The sequence below is a fragment of the Cyclopterus lumpus genome, chromosome 22 (assembly GCF_009769545.1).
Source record: "Cyclopterus lumpus isolate fCycLum1 chromosome 22, fCycLum1.pri, whole genome shotgun sequence".
NCBI lineage: Eukaryota > Metazoa > Chordata > Actinopteri > Perciformes > Cyclopteridae > Cyclopterus > Cyclopterus lumpus.
Window position 1 is genome coordinate 8,751,054 of NC_046987.1, and position 15,065 is coordinate 8,766,118.

The 15,065-nt window shown below is 44.3% G+C and overlaps 1 protein-coding gene across 1 annotated transcript in view; it reads left to right on the forward strand.

The window, feature by feature from the left end:
* arid1b (AT rich interactive domain 1B (SWI1-like)) overlaps nt 1-15,065 on the forward strand; it is a 187,700-nt gene that overhangs the window by 149,955 nt on the left and 22,680 nt on the right. Inside the window, exons 8-11 of the mRNA XM_034525486.1 lie at nt 862-948; nt 4,061-4,240; nt 12,322-12,643; nt 13,813-13,974. Of these exons, the coding sequence (XP_034381377.1) occupies nt 862-948; nt 4,061-4,240; nt 12,322-12,643; nt 13,813-13,974 (751 nt within the window). The remainder of the gene's footprint in view (nt 1-861; nt 949-4,060; nt 4,241-12,321; nt 12,644-13,812; nt 13,975-15,065) is intronic.

Below are 15,065 nucleotides of genomic sequence, written 5' to 3' on the forward strand. Positions count from 1 at the left end.
CTGCATTTCACATACATTATATTTAACCACTGGGTTTTTCATCCAAAAGTACAACCAGTTTGACAAAACAAACCACTTTCCCTCTCCTCATTGTCGCAGGTCTGAATCCAATGATAAAAGGTTAATTTGCCCTCTCTCGCCTTCCTCTGGGCCAAATCAATCCGCCATAGTCTCTGTCTGCCTGTGTCCTAATCAGACCCTCAACTCACTATTGGATTTCAATGGAACAGGCGCAGCCCAAAGACCTGCACAACCCCCTAATCACTGATCCTCAAATGGTTCTGGTTTTCTATAGGGGATCGCTCTGGTTTTAATACTTACACCAGGATGTGGCACAGAGTCCAATGACTTGATATGTCCTCTGGAAGTGCATTTGTCATTTAGCTAATAATGAATCACAAACGACTTCATGTATGGTGATTGTGCTGAGCTCTCGGTGTGTCTATACATTTGGTATTGAACCTTCTAACCCTGTTGCTTGAAGCTAAAGAAACACATCCAGGGCCGCCTCAGTCATTGTTTCTGCTTTTGGCTGTCAAATTACATTAAACGTTTTTTATTTGAACCAGGTTACTTCTGTGTCATCAAAGAAATGCAGAAAGAAAGACAAAAGTGGTCGTTCAGTACTCTATTGTTACAGCAGTTCCTGCAGTTTCTTTTTAATTTCAAACAGGGTTGACGCAAAGGAAGAAATATAAATCCATTTTTCTATTGTCTTCACTTTCATGCAAAGAAGTGAATGTGATTCAAAATAAAATTGTTACAGCCTGTTGAACCTTTGTAACTCTGAAATGTGTCAAGTCAGTGCAGCATCAAGTGGAGATCTGAATCTTCACGTCTCGACTTCATGTTGTTCTTCAGGTTCTGCGATGGCCCCACAGAGCTCTGGGAACGGACCAGAAGGAACCCACCCGCCAATCACCCGCTCACCTATGGCTCAGGAGAAAGGTGTGTGTGTGGGGGGAGGGGGGGGGGGGGGGGGGGGGGGGGGGGGGGGGGGGGGGGGGGGGGGGGGGGGGGGGGGGGGGGGGGAATCATCAGTCGTGCCAGTTTAAAGTATACAAAGAGTATACAGAGGTTAATGTGTGAGGACGTTCATGTGTGTGTCCATGACATGAGTTTTATTCTAGTCAAACTTAGAGGCTAGCCCACACAGAAGACCAAATGCATACATTGAAGTCTGTGTATGTGTGCAACTGAAACGGTTTCCATAAGGAATCCAGTTTGTACAACATACTCAGATTTAAAGAGTCTATGTAAGTCATACTTGTTTTTCTTGTCTCTTGTTTTTCTTTTACATTCCACACTAGTTGGGGGCATGAAAAAGTAGAGATCATATGAAAGAAAAAACAGAAATGTTGTATGTTAGCTCAGAGAATAGCACGAACAAGGGTTGTAATGAAAGGTTTACTGAGGGAGCAAAAGGACTTGGAGCCAAAGATGTTAACGGGAATATGAAAACAAAGACTATGGCTAGTTTGGCCCAACACAGGACTTTGTTCTTCTTTCTTCTGCTGTTCCAAAGTGAGTTCCTTCAGCAAGCATACCACCCGCTTTACGCCTTTCATATTTCTCTGCATATTTGACAGCGCCATCATGTGTCTGAAACTAACTTTTTAAACATAGTTTGACAACTAGTTGTGGTTGAGGCTGAGCAGGTGCTCTCACACACGCACACAAGGTTGTACCATCATGCATCAGTTTTCCAACAAAGGGCGTGGGAAACCCATGGTTTGGTAAATATGTACCAGTAAACACTTACATTAACTTATCCTTGACTTAGATCAAGTCACAGTGTGAGTTCTTTTAATAAAGCCACTTCAATTTTGCCCACACCTTGTTGCCAGAGGCTTGTAAAATGATTGCTAACCCACAAGCGCCTGCCAAATGGGAAATTGTTTCCAGCAATTATGGCCACTTCTCGAGTATTACTAAAAAAAAAAAACATAATTGCTCTTTTAAAAAAAAAAAATTTGCATCCACACAACATTGCAAAAATAATTGAAAGACTGGATGTAAACCTTATTGCAATGACTGTGATACTCCTTCTCTATCACCCACCCAGAGAAGTGAACATAGATGAGTGGACATGAATGAGTGGATGGATGAAGACAGAGAGAGAGAGTGAAGCACTATAAATGGTTCTTTCCCAACATGATGAAATCAAGCCAGAGATGTAATGCTGCTCTCTAATGCCTGTAAACCAAGAGCCCTCCCCAGCCCAGTCCAGAAAAAATACTGCATGGTTAACAGGGCTTGTAGTTGTTTTTGCTGTTATGCTAGCAAGGATTACCCAGCCCCCCCGACCCCCCAACACACGCCCCACTTTGCTCAAGTGCCTGCCTCCCTAAGAGCGTCTCTCTTCATTTCCATAAATCCGCTGAATGTCCCTTTTTTCCCCCCCACTGTCTCTTGCGTGCTTCGCTGGCTGCCGGTTGTTGTTGTCCGGCTGAGAGCTTCATTCGCTTTGCCAGAAAGAGAGAAAGGTTTATGTGTGTGTGTGTGTGTGTGTGTGTGTGTGTGTGTGTGTGTGTGTGTGTTCATGTGTGTGTAGAGAGGATATGAAGCAGAGAGAGAAAGAAATCCTTGAATGTGTTATTTGCTTTTAGCACTGTCTGCACAATGTTCCTCTCCCATCCATTTCCAGGCAATTTTAAAGTGCGATATTACACACTGTAATTTTTTTCTCCTCCTCTCCAGAATCCCCTTACTCTAATGGAAGCAAAACATTACAATAATGTCCTCGCTCCTTAAACCCAGCACTCGCAGCCTAAGCACTTTCAGGCCCCAATCGCTCTCTTTGCCTCCATTGCTCTGTCTTTGCCTCCCACTCTCACTTTCTCTCTCACTGCCTCTCTCTCTCTCTCACTGCCTCTCTCTCTCTCTCTCTGACACACACGCTCTCCTCTTTCTCTCTCTATGTATTGGCCTCTGTCTCTTTACTGCACACAGACACACACACTCACATACACAGACATTGAGCGTTTATTGCTCTCTTTCTCCGTTATCTCCCCCCACACACTCAGAAACACAAATACGTACACACTCGTACGTGCACACAGGCATATAGTGAAAGCGCACATAGCATTTTTAAACCTTTAACTCCCTCCTCTCTTCTCACAGTTGTTACTCGCTCTCTGAGCAGAAACAAGGAATTATACAAGTGTCAACTTGCACTTTCCCTAAACCCCAAACTCACTAAAGAGTCGGTCTATGCGCGCTCATTCAACAAAGCGGATAGCTATCAAAGTTTACAGTCGAGCAGACCCAATCCATTTCCACCTAATCATTCAAACTGAATCTCTTTCCCCCCCACCCCCCCCCGCTTACACAAACACACACCCACACAGCGACCTTTCTCCATTCGTTGTGGATTGGAGACCTTTCTGTGGGTTTTTTAAAAACGTAAGGGTCCGCTTGAAAGAGCGAAGCCCAGGCGAGGATCGCTCCAAATGTCAATTTGAATGGTGGAGGCGAGTTTGGGCCTGAGAGGCTTTGACACATCTATTGACAGAAAGAATAACCAGAATAGGCATGGGCAGATCACCATCTTATTCTGTGGAGAAATTCGCAGACAATTTGCCCTTTTTTTTCTTTTCTTTTTTATGCACACTGACATACGTGGCCACAGCTTTTGCAGGCGTACATACATCTTTAAGGCCAGAGATACACTTGACCTGTGCTTTTACCACTGATAACGTTCACGCAACATTATGTGCGTGTGTTTATTTCCTTTTCCATGTCAGCCTGTCCTTTTTGTGCATGTTTTGTCTAATATCTGCTCCATGCTGTGTTACTCACTGATGTGTATCTATGAGTAACAGGAGCCAATGCCAAGGTAAAAGATTAGAAAAGGTAGGGTCTCTTTACACGAGGAAATTGAATGGATGTCCCGATTTGTTGAGTTAGGCAATGATTACGCCCACCTTTGCTCAATCCCTCAGTCAACATTTGATTTCGCTGAGCAGGTACATTCACTCCACAAAGGATTTTTGGGGTTTTGGGCATTTTATAAGCAAAGTGTTGACATTCCTTTTGTTTGTCTATTCATGTGTTTCAGGGTTCATGTCCAACATGCAGAGAAACCAGGGTAGCTCTCAGTTTGCCTCTCCTCAGTCCGGACCTTCTATGTCCCCCCATCCCTCACCTGGGGGCCCATTGTATTCTGTGGTGGGACCCTACTCCCAGAGTGGCCCTACAGGCCTTTATGGACCTCAAGGATCCCAGTATGGACACCAAGGTTGGAGCTCGTTTGCCTAAATTGATATTACAACAAACTTGTTTGCATTGGTGCAATTTTCACTCAGACGTTTTCCGGAAGATTGTCCCACTGATTATCCAAAGGCTCTGGCCTTTATCATGATCCATTGAGGTTTGGTGACATAGCAACCAGTAACTAGTTCACTAACTAGCGACCAGCTAGTGAAATACTTTAGCCGACGAGCTAATCACTATCACGGCTGCCAGCGTGGAACAGGCAATCGAGGGGGAAAATAATCTCTCTGAGCTCATGAATTTACTCGCTGCTTGCTGCCACTTAGCAATCTTGCTCATCGCTTACAAGATAATGAGTATGCAGTTCATTCAAAATACATATTTGCACCATTGACTACTGTCTCATAACTGTCTGCACCACAGGAGGGTTGAATAAACAGCTAATAAGCTACACACACCTCCATCTTGGACTCCCTTAAGGTCAGCACTGGCAAGACGCCTTGGTATTGTTTAACCAAGGTTGAACTCAAAACCAAAATTGTAGATGTATTTACTTTAATATTTAGGAAATTCACTAATCTCTGAGAATCCGTTGAAATGACTTGATTTTGTTATGGTAATTTTTCTGTTTTAAATGCAGACGTGACCATACTAATGCAGTATTATCATCATTACGAACATAGCAGATGTTTTTTTTGAAGCAACACATTCATTTTTGAACCATTCAGATGAGAAAAATTACACATTTATCCCCATTTTTACACAATTTCTTAATCACACACATACACAAATGTTGTTAGCGGGACAAAGTCAACACAAGTTTGAAATTGTTTTTATGTCATGATTTCTCTTTTCTCAAAAAAGTGCCAGATTTAGCTGATTTGGGGTTTACTAAAGTCTTAGCTCAGAGCACCTGAGTCAATCTATTGAAGACAGATCAAGGGGTCTTTGTTTATAGTTTGACCAGAAAGCCCCCAAATATTAATGTATTCCATTAAGCTGACATTATCTCGGGGCTCTAATAACAACGTTAGTCCTTGGATCCTGGTTCATTGAAAGACTAATCAAAACCCAAATTTGACTGATTATTCATCCTGAAAACCACAAACTGGCCCTGTGTTGACTTTTACCTGACATCAGTTTTGACTAACAGTTTCTGCTTTTTGACGTGTGTCTTATTGGAGTGATGAATACCGCGTGTGTCGTTCATTCAGAAGGAGTCTGGCCTCAGATGGCCACATTTGTCTTTTTTCTCTTGGCCCCCATTTCACAGTCACATTGGGCCTTGACATCAGTGTCATTGGTTTCAAAGAGGGTTTGCTAATAAGGAATACAAAAAGACTCTTTTGAAAGACACAGCCATCCTCCATTCCTGTCCCTTACTCTAGCAGTCTCTCTTTCATTCTACAACTCCCATACACACACAGACAAAGTTTGACCTAGTCCGGTGTGGTGGGTCTCCCTGTGGGCATTCAAAACCTCTCAGAGTATTGATGAGACACTTGAACTCTGGACGGACCTCTTGGCCCTCCTGATGATAAGATTATGAGGTCGCTTGAGAATGACACGTCGTTAGGTTTATCCTCTGAATTATGATGTCCAGTGGGGGAAGATGTATTCAGATCTTTTACTCTTTTATCCTAGATTAAAATCTTACTTTAGTAAGAGTACAAAATGATTAGCATTTACTGTGCCAACAGTAAAGGTACTCATTAATCAAAATGGCTCATTTCAGAATAATGTGAATAAATAGACATGCTCATAACTCTGACTTTTAAAAAGAATATAATCGCATGTGTTTAAAAGTATATTCTTTAGCATTCCAATATATTTGGCTAACTAACATCATTTATATTAGGTTGTAAGCCTAGCTAACTGCTTTGCTAATTTGCTGCAGTTGTTCTAGATAGTGTTAACAAATGTAAAATGATTAGGTCCTAAACAACATAAACATTTTAAACTGTTCCTGAATAATCGTTGTGATATTCAGTTTACTACAGTGCATACTGCAGGCCTGTTTGATGAGACATTTGGTAAATCAGTCACATTAACCATTAATACAAGATTTTTCTTTCTTAAATGAACAGATTCCAAAAAGTTTGGGGAACAAATTTGGTGCGCTCTCTGTAATCAGGCATTCTCCGCTCACTTGTTTCCTCCAACGTGCGACTCCTGGCAATCCAGCAAACGTTGACATCTGCTGTTGTACTTCGCTTTCCGCCTTTGGCGACACACCAGACGAAACATTATGGTATTTTTTTGGTAAATGTGTGTTTTAATGTGGCACCTTGATAGATGTGCCCATCCGTGTGTGTGTTTTCCCAAAGTTGCGTCCTCTCCCTCTCATTTGTTAATGTTGATTAATAGCCCTAATGCATTTGGTATTTGGTCTAGCTTCTCTACCCACTCTTATCTCTTAATGTGACTTTGGCTGGGCTGACAGCCCAGTAAGCAGACAGAAAAAAGAGGAATAAAGTCAGCAGAGAGCGACAGCGAGGCGGACTAGCCCGAAGAGGCTCTGGAGGCAGATGAGCGTGAAATCTCACTCGGATGACAGGAGAGATGTTCCCATCAGAAACGGAAAGAACAGCTCAGATTCGCTCTCTTCTCATCACACACACACACACACACACGGTATATACATACTGATGTATGTGTACTCTCATTTAAATTTAATACACTTGCAACTGACCTGCATCTGTCCTGTATCAGTACTCTCGGATTATTTCAGACAGCAGCGCAGCAAGTACCGCAAACGTGGCACTTCTTGAGTGGCTACATTTGTATCTTCACTTGCTACCTCCATCCAACCGTTATGTCGAACCGTTATCCTGATCGGGGTCGCGGTTGCCAGACTCTCACAGGGCTTAGCTCTTAGCCAGGTTCAATGTATTTTTGCCCGACCACCCGGCGCTTCTCGCGGGATCTCTCTCCACAGGCACCGGCATTGTACAGCACCAACGCTGACCTCACTGAAGTTAATGAGATGGCTTTGTTTTTTGATGCAGTGTTATTGCCTCTCTGAACACGGCCATAACCTTCTGTAAAAAATATAAAACGGTAACTGGAGGATTTTCTTCATATTTCCATCCTTTTGACATTCTCATACCGAAATATGTGATACACAAAGAGACAACAATATGAAAGAATGACTCCCAACACCTTCAGTACTGTAAAATATGAATATGTGAACATAGTCAGGGGCCTGATTAGGTTGAACAAGGCAGACAGCTGCTGGTCATTGTTCTTAATGACAGCTCCATCTGCTTCCCTTCCTTCTACTAAGCACACTAACAAATTAGCCAGCCATTAGCCAACACAGAAACGCACTCCAAGTTTCTGAACTCTGCGCTGCTGTTTTTATTGGCCTGCCTAATGCCACGCTTGGCGAACCTCACTCTTACATCGTTTGTGTGGTGTGTGACACAACATTTCCAGCAATCTTGCTTACCACAGACACCAGCAGTAAGAGTTTGTAGCTCACCAAAGAGCATGTCTGGTTTTGTGTAAGCGAAGGCTGCAGCACTGCTCTTTTATCAGGGGCTAATGACTGCAGTACAGCTTGTGTAATCGACTACGTAAGCCCTTCCAGCATATTGTTACAGTGATGCATGAGTCTGCAGGAGGATATGGCCCTTCTACACACAATACTAAAATATTTAGTTATTTTTTCCAGAGATCTTTGATTACATGAGGCTGCTTCTTAGACTGTAACCAAAGGTTTTCTCCCTGATTGATGCGCAGTCGAACCCTGCCAAAGCTTTTTCCTTTCCTTTGCTATTTTCTCACAGTCTAATTGGAAGCTCTTAAAGTGACTGCCCAATATGTCCCCTAAAAATATGTATGCCTCTTTATGTTCATGGCTGTCGTTAGAAAACCCTCTTTGTCCAAAGTTAAACTGATCTCGTACTGTGTGTTGACATCGGGCTTCTAAGGACTCAAATAACTCCAACAGCTGTTTTCAAGACATGCACTTGCATGTTGACAACAGTGGACAGACAGACAGACGAGGGAGGAGGATATCAGGCCATTACAGGAAAGAGATTTGGAGTCTGTCTCAGCTTTGCTCTCTCTCCCACCCATCCCATCCCCCCCCCCCCCCCCCCCCTCCGAGGGGTTAAGCACTTGCTGGTAATGACCATGCCTCAGACAGCACTTTTAAGCCTTAGTGCCTTCCTGGAGCGGCAGTGTAATTCAGCCAAAAAAGCCAGCGCCTAGGGGAGGGAGTGGAGTTTTTCGAAGGAAATTGACAGTGTGTGGAGCTCGGCAACCCCAAGGCCCACCCCATCTCTGCTTAGGCTCAGACGCCCTGTCGGGAAGGTGCTGAGGTGGCTGGAAGAGGACGTGGGAGCCTGAGGCAACAGAACTATCCATCCCAGCAAGTCATACATGTGTACTGCAGTCTAATACCGAGTCTCTAATAATGGTCTGCAATGACATTATCAATAGCTGTGAACTGATCCGCCTCATTTCAAGATTGTTTTTAAAACTGAATGAAACTACACGAGAAAAAGTCAAAAGAATGTTATCCTGAATAATACTTTAATTTGAGGGGAAAATGGGAAAAAATAGAGGAGATGGTGTATCATAGCAACCATGCTGAGTAAGATGGAACGCAATGAGTACCACGCAGCATTTCTTTCCCCAACCAAATCCGTCTTCCTCCAACCACTGCAAAAGTAAAAGTGAAGAAATGCTGTTATTCATTTCTTTTATTTGTGTTCATCCACATGTGGACACGGACAGCCTGACCTGCTGCTGTCCTTGGCAGCTCAAGCATGCAGCCATGTAATCCGCGTTTCACTCCTTATTGATGGAGTCCACAGATCCGGAGGGCTCGTCGTTGCACCATCATACCTTTCTCCGCCGTAGCCGGAAGAATGACTGCCTCGGCTGTTAGCATTGGACGGTCCAGTCTGCTGAGGAAGCAGTCGACGGTAATCTGCTTGGTCACAGTCCAGCTCTCCCGCAGGACTGCAGGGATTAAACCAGGCGCAGGATATAGTGTCCACCGAAGGCGTGACTGTGCCGGGAATTTCCATGTAATTGTGAACGAAGCACCACAAGCTCTCTTTCTCCTCCCCTCCATCATGCTATAAATACCACCAAGACACCCCGAACGCACCAAGTGCTCGAGAAGCAGGCAGGAAACCGAGACTGAGCCACAAGGACACGAGAAGGGACAGAAAATAAATGACGTCCTCCTTGTCCTCTTTTTCTCCTATCCCTCCTTGATTGGTTTCCAGATTAGCATGAAAAGAAGGTGAAGTAGACACCTTGTAAGTGTGCATTTGACGTTTGTTTTATAAGCATCTTATAAGCCAGCACAGAAAATGTTTTTTTCCTTTTTTTTGAGCAACAGGAAGTGGAATATCTGAGCACTTAGATTGTGTTTTTTGCTTAAAGAAGCCACCAACTGCTCACAACTCATAATACCTTGTATGAAGCTAGTGTTAGGGCTAAGCAAAGAGACAAAGATAGTTCAAAGATAGGAGGGACATTAAACAACTGATCTTAACTACTCCGTCTCTTGCCGTGCAGAAACTTGTGATGAACTGTTTCTATGCAAAACTCCCATGACTTCAATATTCACTTTTACAGCAGAGATTATTTGTCTCGAGGACGTGTTTTTATGCACCTAATACATATTTTCAGTTCTATGAATTTAACACCATAGAGAGTCAATTCAGTCATGGACTAAGTTTACAACAATACTACAGATGTTGTCAATTTCATTATATTTGTTGTGACTGTCATGTAGGCGTGATAAATGCATTATGCGCTATCTGTATTTTGTCATTTGCCTCCGCGATGATCCGACTTTCTCATCTGATGAATTCTGAACGGCACCTTGGAAAGCATAAATGACTCTTATGAAAACACCTAGAATTTCAGGGTTGAGCTCTCACTCATTTTAAAAAAGTGGGTTAGTACACTATCTGTCCTTGAAGAAGCACTTTGGCGCAGCACCAATCCTTCAGGAAGTGAATTATTTTTGTCAGGACGAAGCAAGACTCTCACAGGAAAGCTTAGCATTAACCCAGTCCCACAGCCACTCTGTCTTTCCTCTGTCAGCCCAGTCAAACATAGCCCACAACTAGGACATTTGGAATGGGAGGACATCACGCCTGATAACTTCCCTGCATGCAGCACACAAACCTCTTCAGTTAGATTTGGTTTGGCATCTCTCACCCCTCCAGTAAAGTTGAATACAGTCTCATGGAAACTTCCAGTAACTCCCATCTTTGGGGCTTTCAGCTCGTCTTCCAAATTGCGGAAAAAAATGCAGATCGTCCTAATGGGACTTCTTGTTATAAACAACTCCCCGGGAGGTGTGCTGAAGCCTTACTATGCAACAAGGGCCAAAAACCACAGTGTCCACCCAGGCTATTGAGAATGCATGGCAGGCAGCCCGCAGCCATGACATGGGGCTCAACAGCTGTCCAAAAAGGGCTGAGAGAGGTCGCTAACTGCGGCCTTGTTCATCTGCAGCAAAGCAAGAGGAAGGAAACTGCAGGACACCGTTCCCAGCATTGTAGGCAGTCGCTTGTGAGTGGAAGGAACATGGAAATGTATCTTTCACTGGTTGCAAGGTCTCAGAAGTATTATATATGCGTTCACACAGATGGACACACACACTCACGTACACACACACATGTACTATGCACCATACGTATCCTCCTGTGTTCGTTAGCAGACATCCTTTCTTCCTGAACGCTTCCCTATTATAGCCCCAAAACCCTTGACAGGTGTCAGCCATACTCAGCTCACCGACTCACCAAAGCCTGCCCAGAAATAATCCTCTTCTTCTTTCCCCATCTCCCACAGTAGATTTCATCACAATTTCTGGACAAATTCAACCGAAGCTGCTGACTTTTATGGGAAAGACTTTTATTTTGATTCAATATAAATCCTATCTCGGGGCGTGGGGGGGTGCAGGCATTTTTTCCGCTAACTTCTGTCTGTCTGTTTTCCCCACCCTCTGCTGCTTCCTCTCGCTCTCTCCCTCTGTTGGGCTTGCAGGCTTATGTCATGTGGAAAGTGTCTTCACCGAAGCAGCTCGAGGACACTTGAGAAGCCATTTCCATCTTCGTAGACGTTTCTTTTTTTTCTTTTTTTCTCTTGTGGAATATTGTCATTCAACTTTCCCTCGTCTGAGCGTGCAGAAAAGCCTTTAGGTTTTAAAGGGACTTGATCCCCTTTTCCAGACATATTCACAGAGGATTAAGCAGTGAGGCCCAACTAAAGCACCCTTAATCAAATCAAAATAAATAGCCCCCTCCACAATAGAGGATGCCACATTTTCCTTTCTATCTTGCGGGGGATTTGTCCCAGGGAGGGGATATCACAGTCAAAAGGCTCAGTGCCTGCAGAGGGAGTACAATGTGATGTGCTCTGTATGTGGGTGAACTGCGCTTACATGTACAGTAGATGTTTTAGGGGGCCTGAATGTATGTACATGTTGTCTTTGACAGCATGGTGACTCTCTCTCCGCTCTTATTGCAGCTGGTGTTGGAGGCGTGCTTTGCTCTTAGAGCCAAAATGGAGGGGTTTAAGTGTGCCTTAGGAAAGCTTCTGGCATCGCCGTTGTGTGGCACTCCGGGGCAGCAAGAAAGCATTTACAGCAGATTAGAGCTCCTTTCAAGTGTTTCACAAAGTCAGCCTTAAGATTGACAATTGTTCCCATGGCCATCCAGCAACCTGCAGCTGTGAAAAATGTCAGCACACCTCACACCAAATAGTTTTTACAGCCTCCTCTGGAGGTTAAAGAGGTTATGAATCAGAATTTCGTTTTGCTCTTTACATTCCTCGTCTGTCACAAGATTATTTTCTTGAGGAATGGAATTGCTGTATGTGTCACTATTGCATTTATAATGGTAACAGCTGACAAGCACTTGATAAACTCCATTTCCCTCAAATGAAGTGATTCATAGCACCCTTCTGAGGCTACAGTATTTCACAGCAGCCATTTTGTGTCATTCTCGTAGGCAATCTATCAAATTCAAGTGAGACGTTGAAAGTCTCAAGTGACTGTCATGTTTTACGTTTTGAGTGACATTGTCTGTGTAATCATTTTTGCCTCATTCCCATGTTGTCTCCTTCCAGGTAACTATCCTCGGCCCTCTAACTATGGTGGGCCTGCCAGCACCAGCTACAGTGGCCCTGGCCCCGGCATGACCAACAGTCTGGGGATGAATGCAAGCAGCCCCATGCACGGCCAGGGGCCCGGCCAGCCCATACCTGTAGGTCGCAGCCACGGCCCAGGCAGCCAGAACAGGGTGTACCCGCCCATGGCTCCCAGCTCCCCCAGCATGCCCCAGCCAGCTGGGCCCGGGATGGGCCCCCCTTCTTTGGGTAGTTCTAACCGCAAGGCCCAGGAGGCAGCAGCAGCTGCCATGCCGGGATCTGCCAACTCCACACACAACAGGTGAGAGCACAGCATGGACTCAGCTCTCACGCCTTTAGTAAATCTTGTTGTTGTTTCTTTAGAGATAAACTTGTGTTTCTGTTTTACTTTGTGTTGCATCTCACCTAAGTTTGTATATATACAGTGTATATCTATATATATATATATATATATATATATCTATATATATATATATATATATATATATATACATATATATATATATCATTAATTGCTGCTGCTCCTATGCCATAATTGTCCTAAAGGGATCTTGGCAAAAGAGTTTTTTGTGTAAATATTATATTACGGCGCCACTCAAACCGAAATGGCCCAAAGTCTTTTGTGAGACTGAGCCTTTTTTACTTCGCCTGGAAATCGTGCACTGCTAGCAAGCTCCTCTATCTCCCATTCGGGTCATCTGTGGGGAGGTGTGCTGAAAAGCACCACAGAGAGTTTCTGTGTCACCCAGTTTGCCTTTTATTTTTTTCAACAGTCTTTTCCGATGTGAAGGGAGTCGTTCTCAGGGGCTCCACGTTTCTATGAGCCATTTGCGGAGCTATCCCTATTTTCACACATCTCATAAAGTGCCTGACATTTTGATAGCTGGCACTATACACCAAGTGCCATTTGTTGCAGAAAGAGAGATATTGGTCTGTGAGCAGACTGTATGGGTTGAATACTGCACTGTCAGAACATAACGGAAGAAAAAGCAAACCATTGGTTTTACTGTGAAAACACCAGAGAGAGAGGTGATACCAAGCACCTTATCACAAATACAAAGCTCTTTGATGCTATAATGGTAGGCTATATGAGTTAAGGGATGTTATGTTTCCGTCAGGGTTGGAGCTGTGAATAGTGTTGGTAGCGTTGGAGACCGGGGCTGTTGTGGGAATGTGTGTGCAGTAAACTTTTGCTGAACCCTGTCGGGGGAACTTGTGGAAACATGGCCGTCTTCTGAGAGGAAAGGGTGGATTTATACACTTCCTCCAATCGGTGCAGGTTTTGCCTAACAATGCATCATGGGAGCAGTCCTGCCAGCGTTCTCCAGGCTGACGTGGGAGATTAATATTTGTCAATGTTCGTTCCCATTTCTGATGATGCATGAGGCCGATTGGAGACTGTGAGCTAGTGATGATATTTCAAGTGAAGGTTTCTCTTTTCGTCGGGGGTCCGTTGACGCCGATCTACAGGCGGCCTCCATATATTAGGTCCCAGGCCCAGATGCAGCCGCCCCGACCTACCTCCACCCACTGGCCCACACCTCAGCCTGCCTCCACCCATCCACCACCTTCCCCTCCACTCAGACCTCACCATCCACCCTTCCTGCCACCCTCACATTCACAGCACTATAGGTAGGTCCACCACCCTCATAACACCTGTGTGTGTGTGTGTGTGTGTGTGTGTGTGTGTGTGTGTGTGTGTGTGTGTGTGTGTGGTGTGTGTGTGTGTGTGTGTGTGTGTGTGTGTGTGCGTGCGTGCGTGTGTACGCCTCAAAATATATACTGTCTATATGTGTTTGTGTGTCGTATGGATAAACTGAAGGGACATTTTTCAGGCTGAACAGAACTGAAAGGGATCGTGGTGATATTTCTCACACGCTCCCTCTCAGAGCAAAACAAGAAGAGTCATCATTGTTATCATTGTAATTGCCATCATCACCTTCAGCATCATCACTGGAGTCATCATTATCATCATCAGCCTGTCTTAGTCACTCTAACGGCAACAACAAGTGAGCACAGACAGTGTGATGCATGGACACACACAGACACACTCAGTGAGCTTCAGATTGCCGTGTGCACTGCGTTGGCATTTTGTGGTGTGGCTGACAGTATGTGTGATTAATTACGTGCATCAGGGGGGCCCAATGTACGAACACACACACACACACACACACACACAGCAATGCAAATGCTGGCCCAGCCATTAAGGGATGGCCGGGCTGTCAATAAGAAGTGGCATGACATGATCCCCACTGCTGGGACCAATCAGACTGACTGTCAGTCTGTCCTCACATTCACAGAGACACCAGAGAGGTGTCGCTCGCTTTGGTGCTGCTGGAGGAGAGGGCCCGCTCTCGCTCTCTCTCTCTCTCTCTCTCTCTCTCTCTCTCTCTCTCTCTCTCTCTCTCTCTCTCTCTTTCCAATGCTGTTTGTTTACATATCTATCTGAAAAGAGTGTTTTTGTCATCATGTACTTCTCCTCTCAGTGATCCATTTTGATTCACTGTCGACTGAAAACATCCCTGGGTTTCTTGTCTTTGTTCGGTGTGTTATCTTCATCTTTGGGCACGATGCTGTCATTAATGTTTTGTTTTTTTACTGCATTGCAAAGGTCATAATTTAAGCAAAAAGTCCAGCTCAATGATGGCTTTTTCGTTTGATTTTCCTTTGGAAATCTGTCTCTTCGTGCTGTATTTATCGTGTTTATTCAAAACAAACATTAC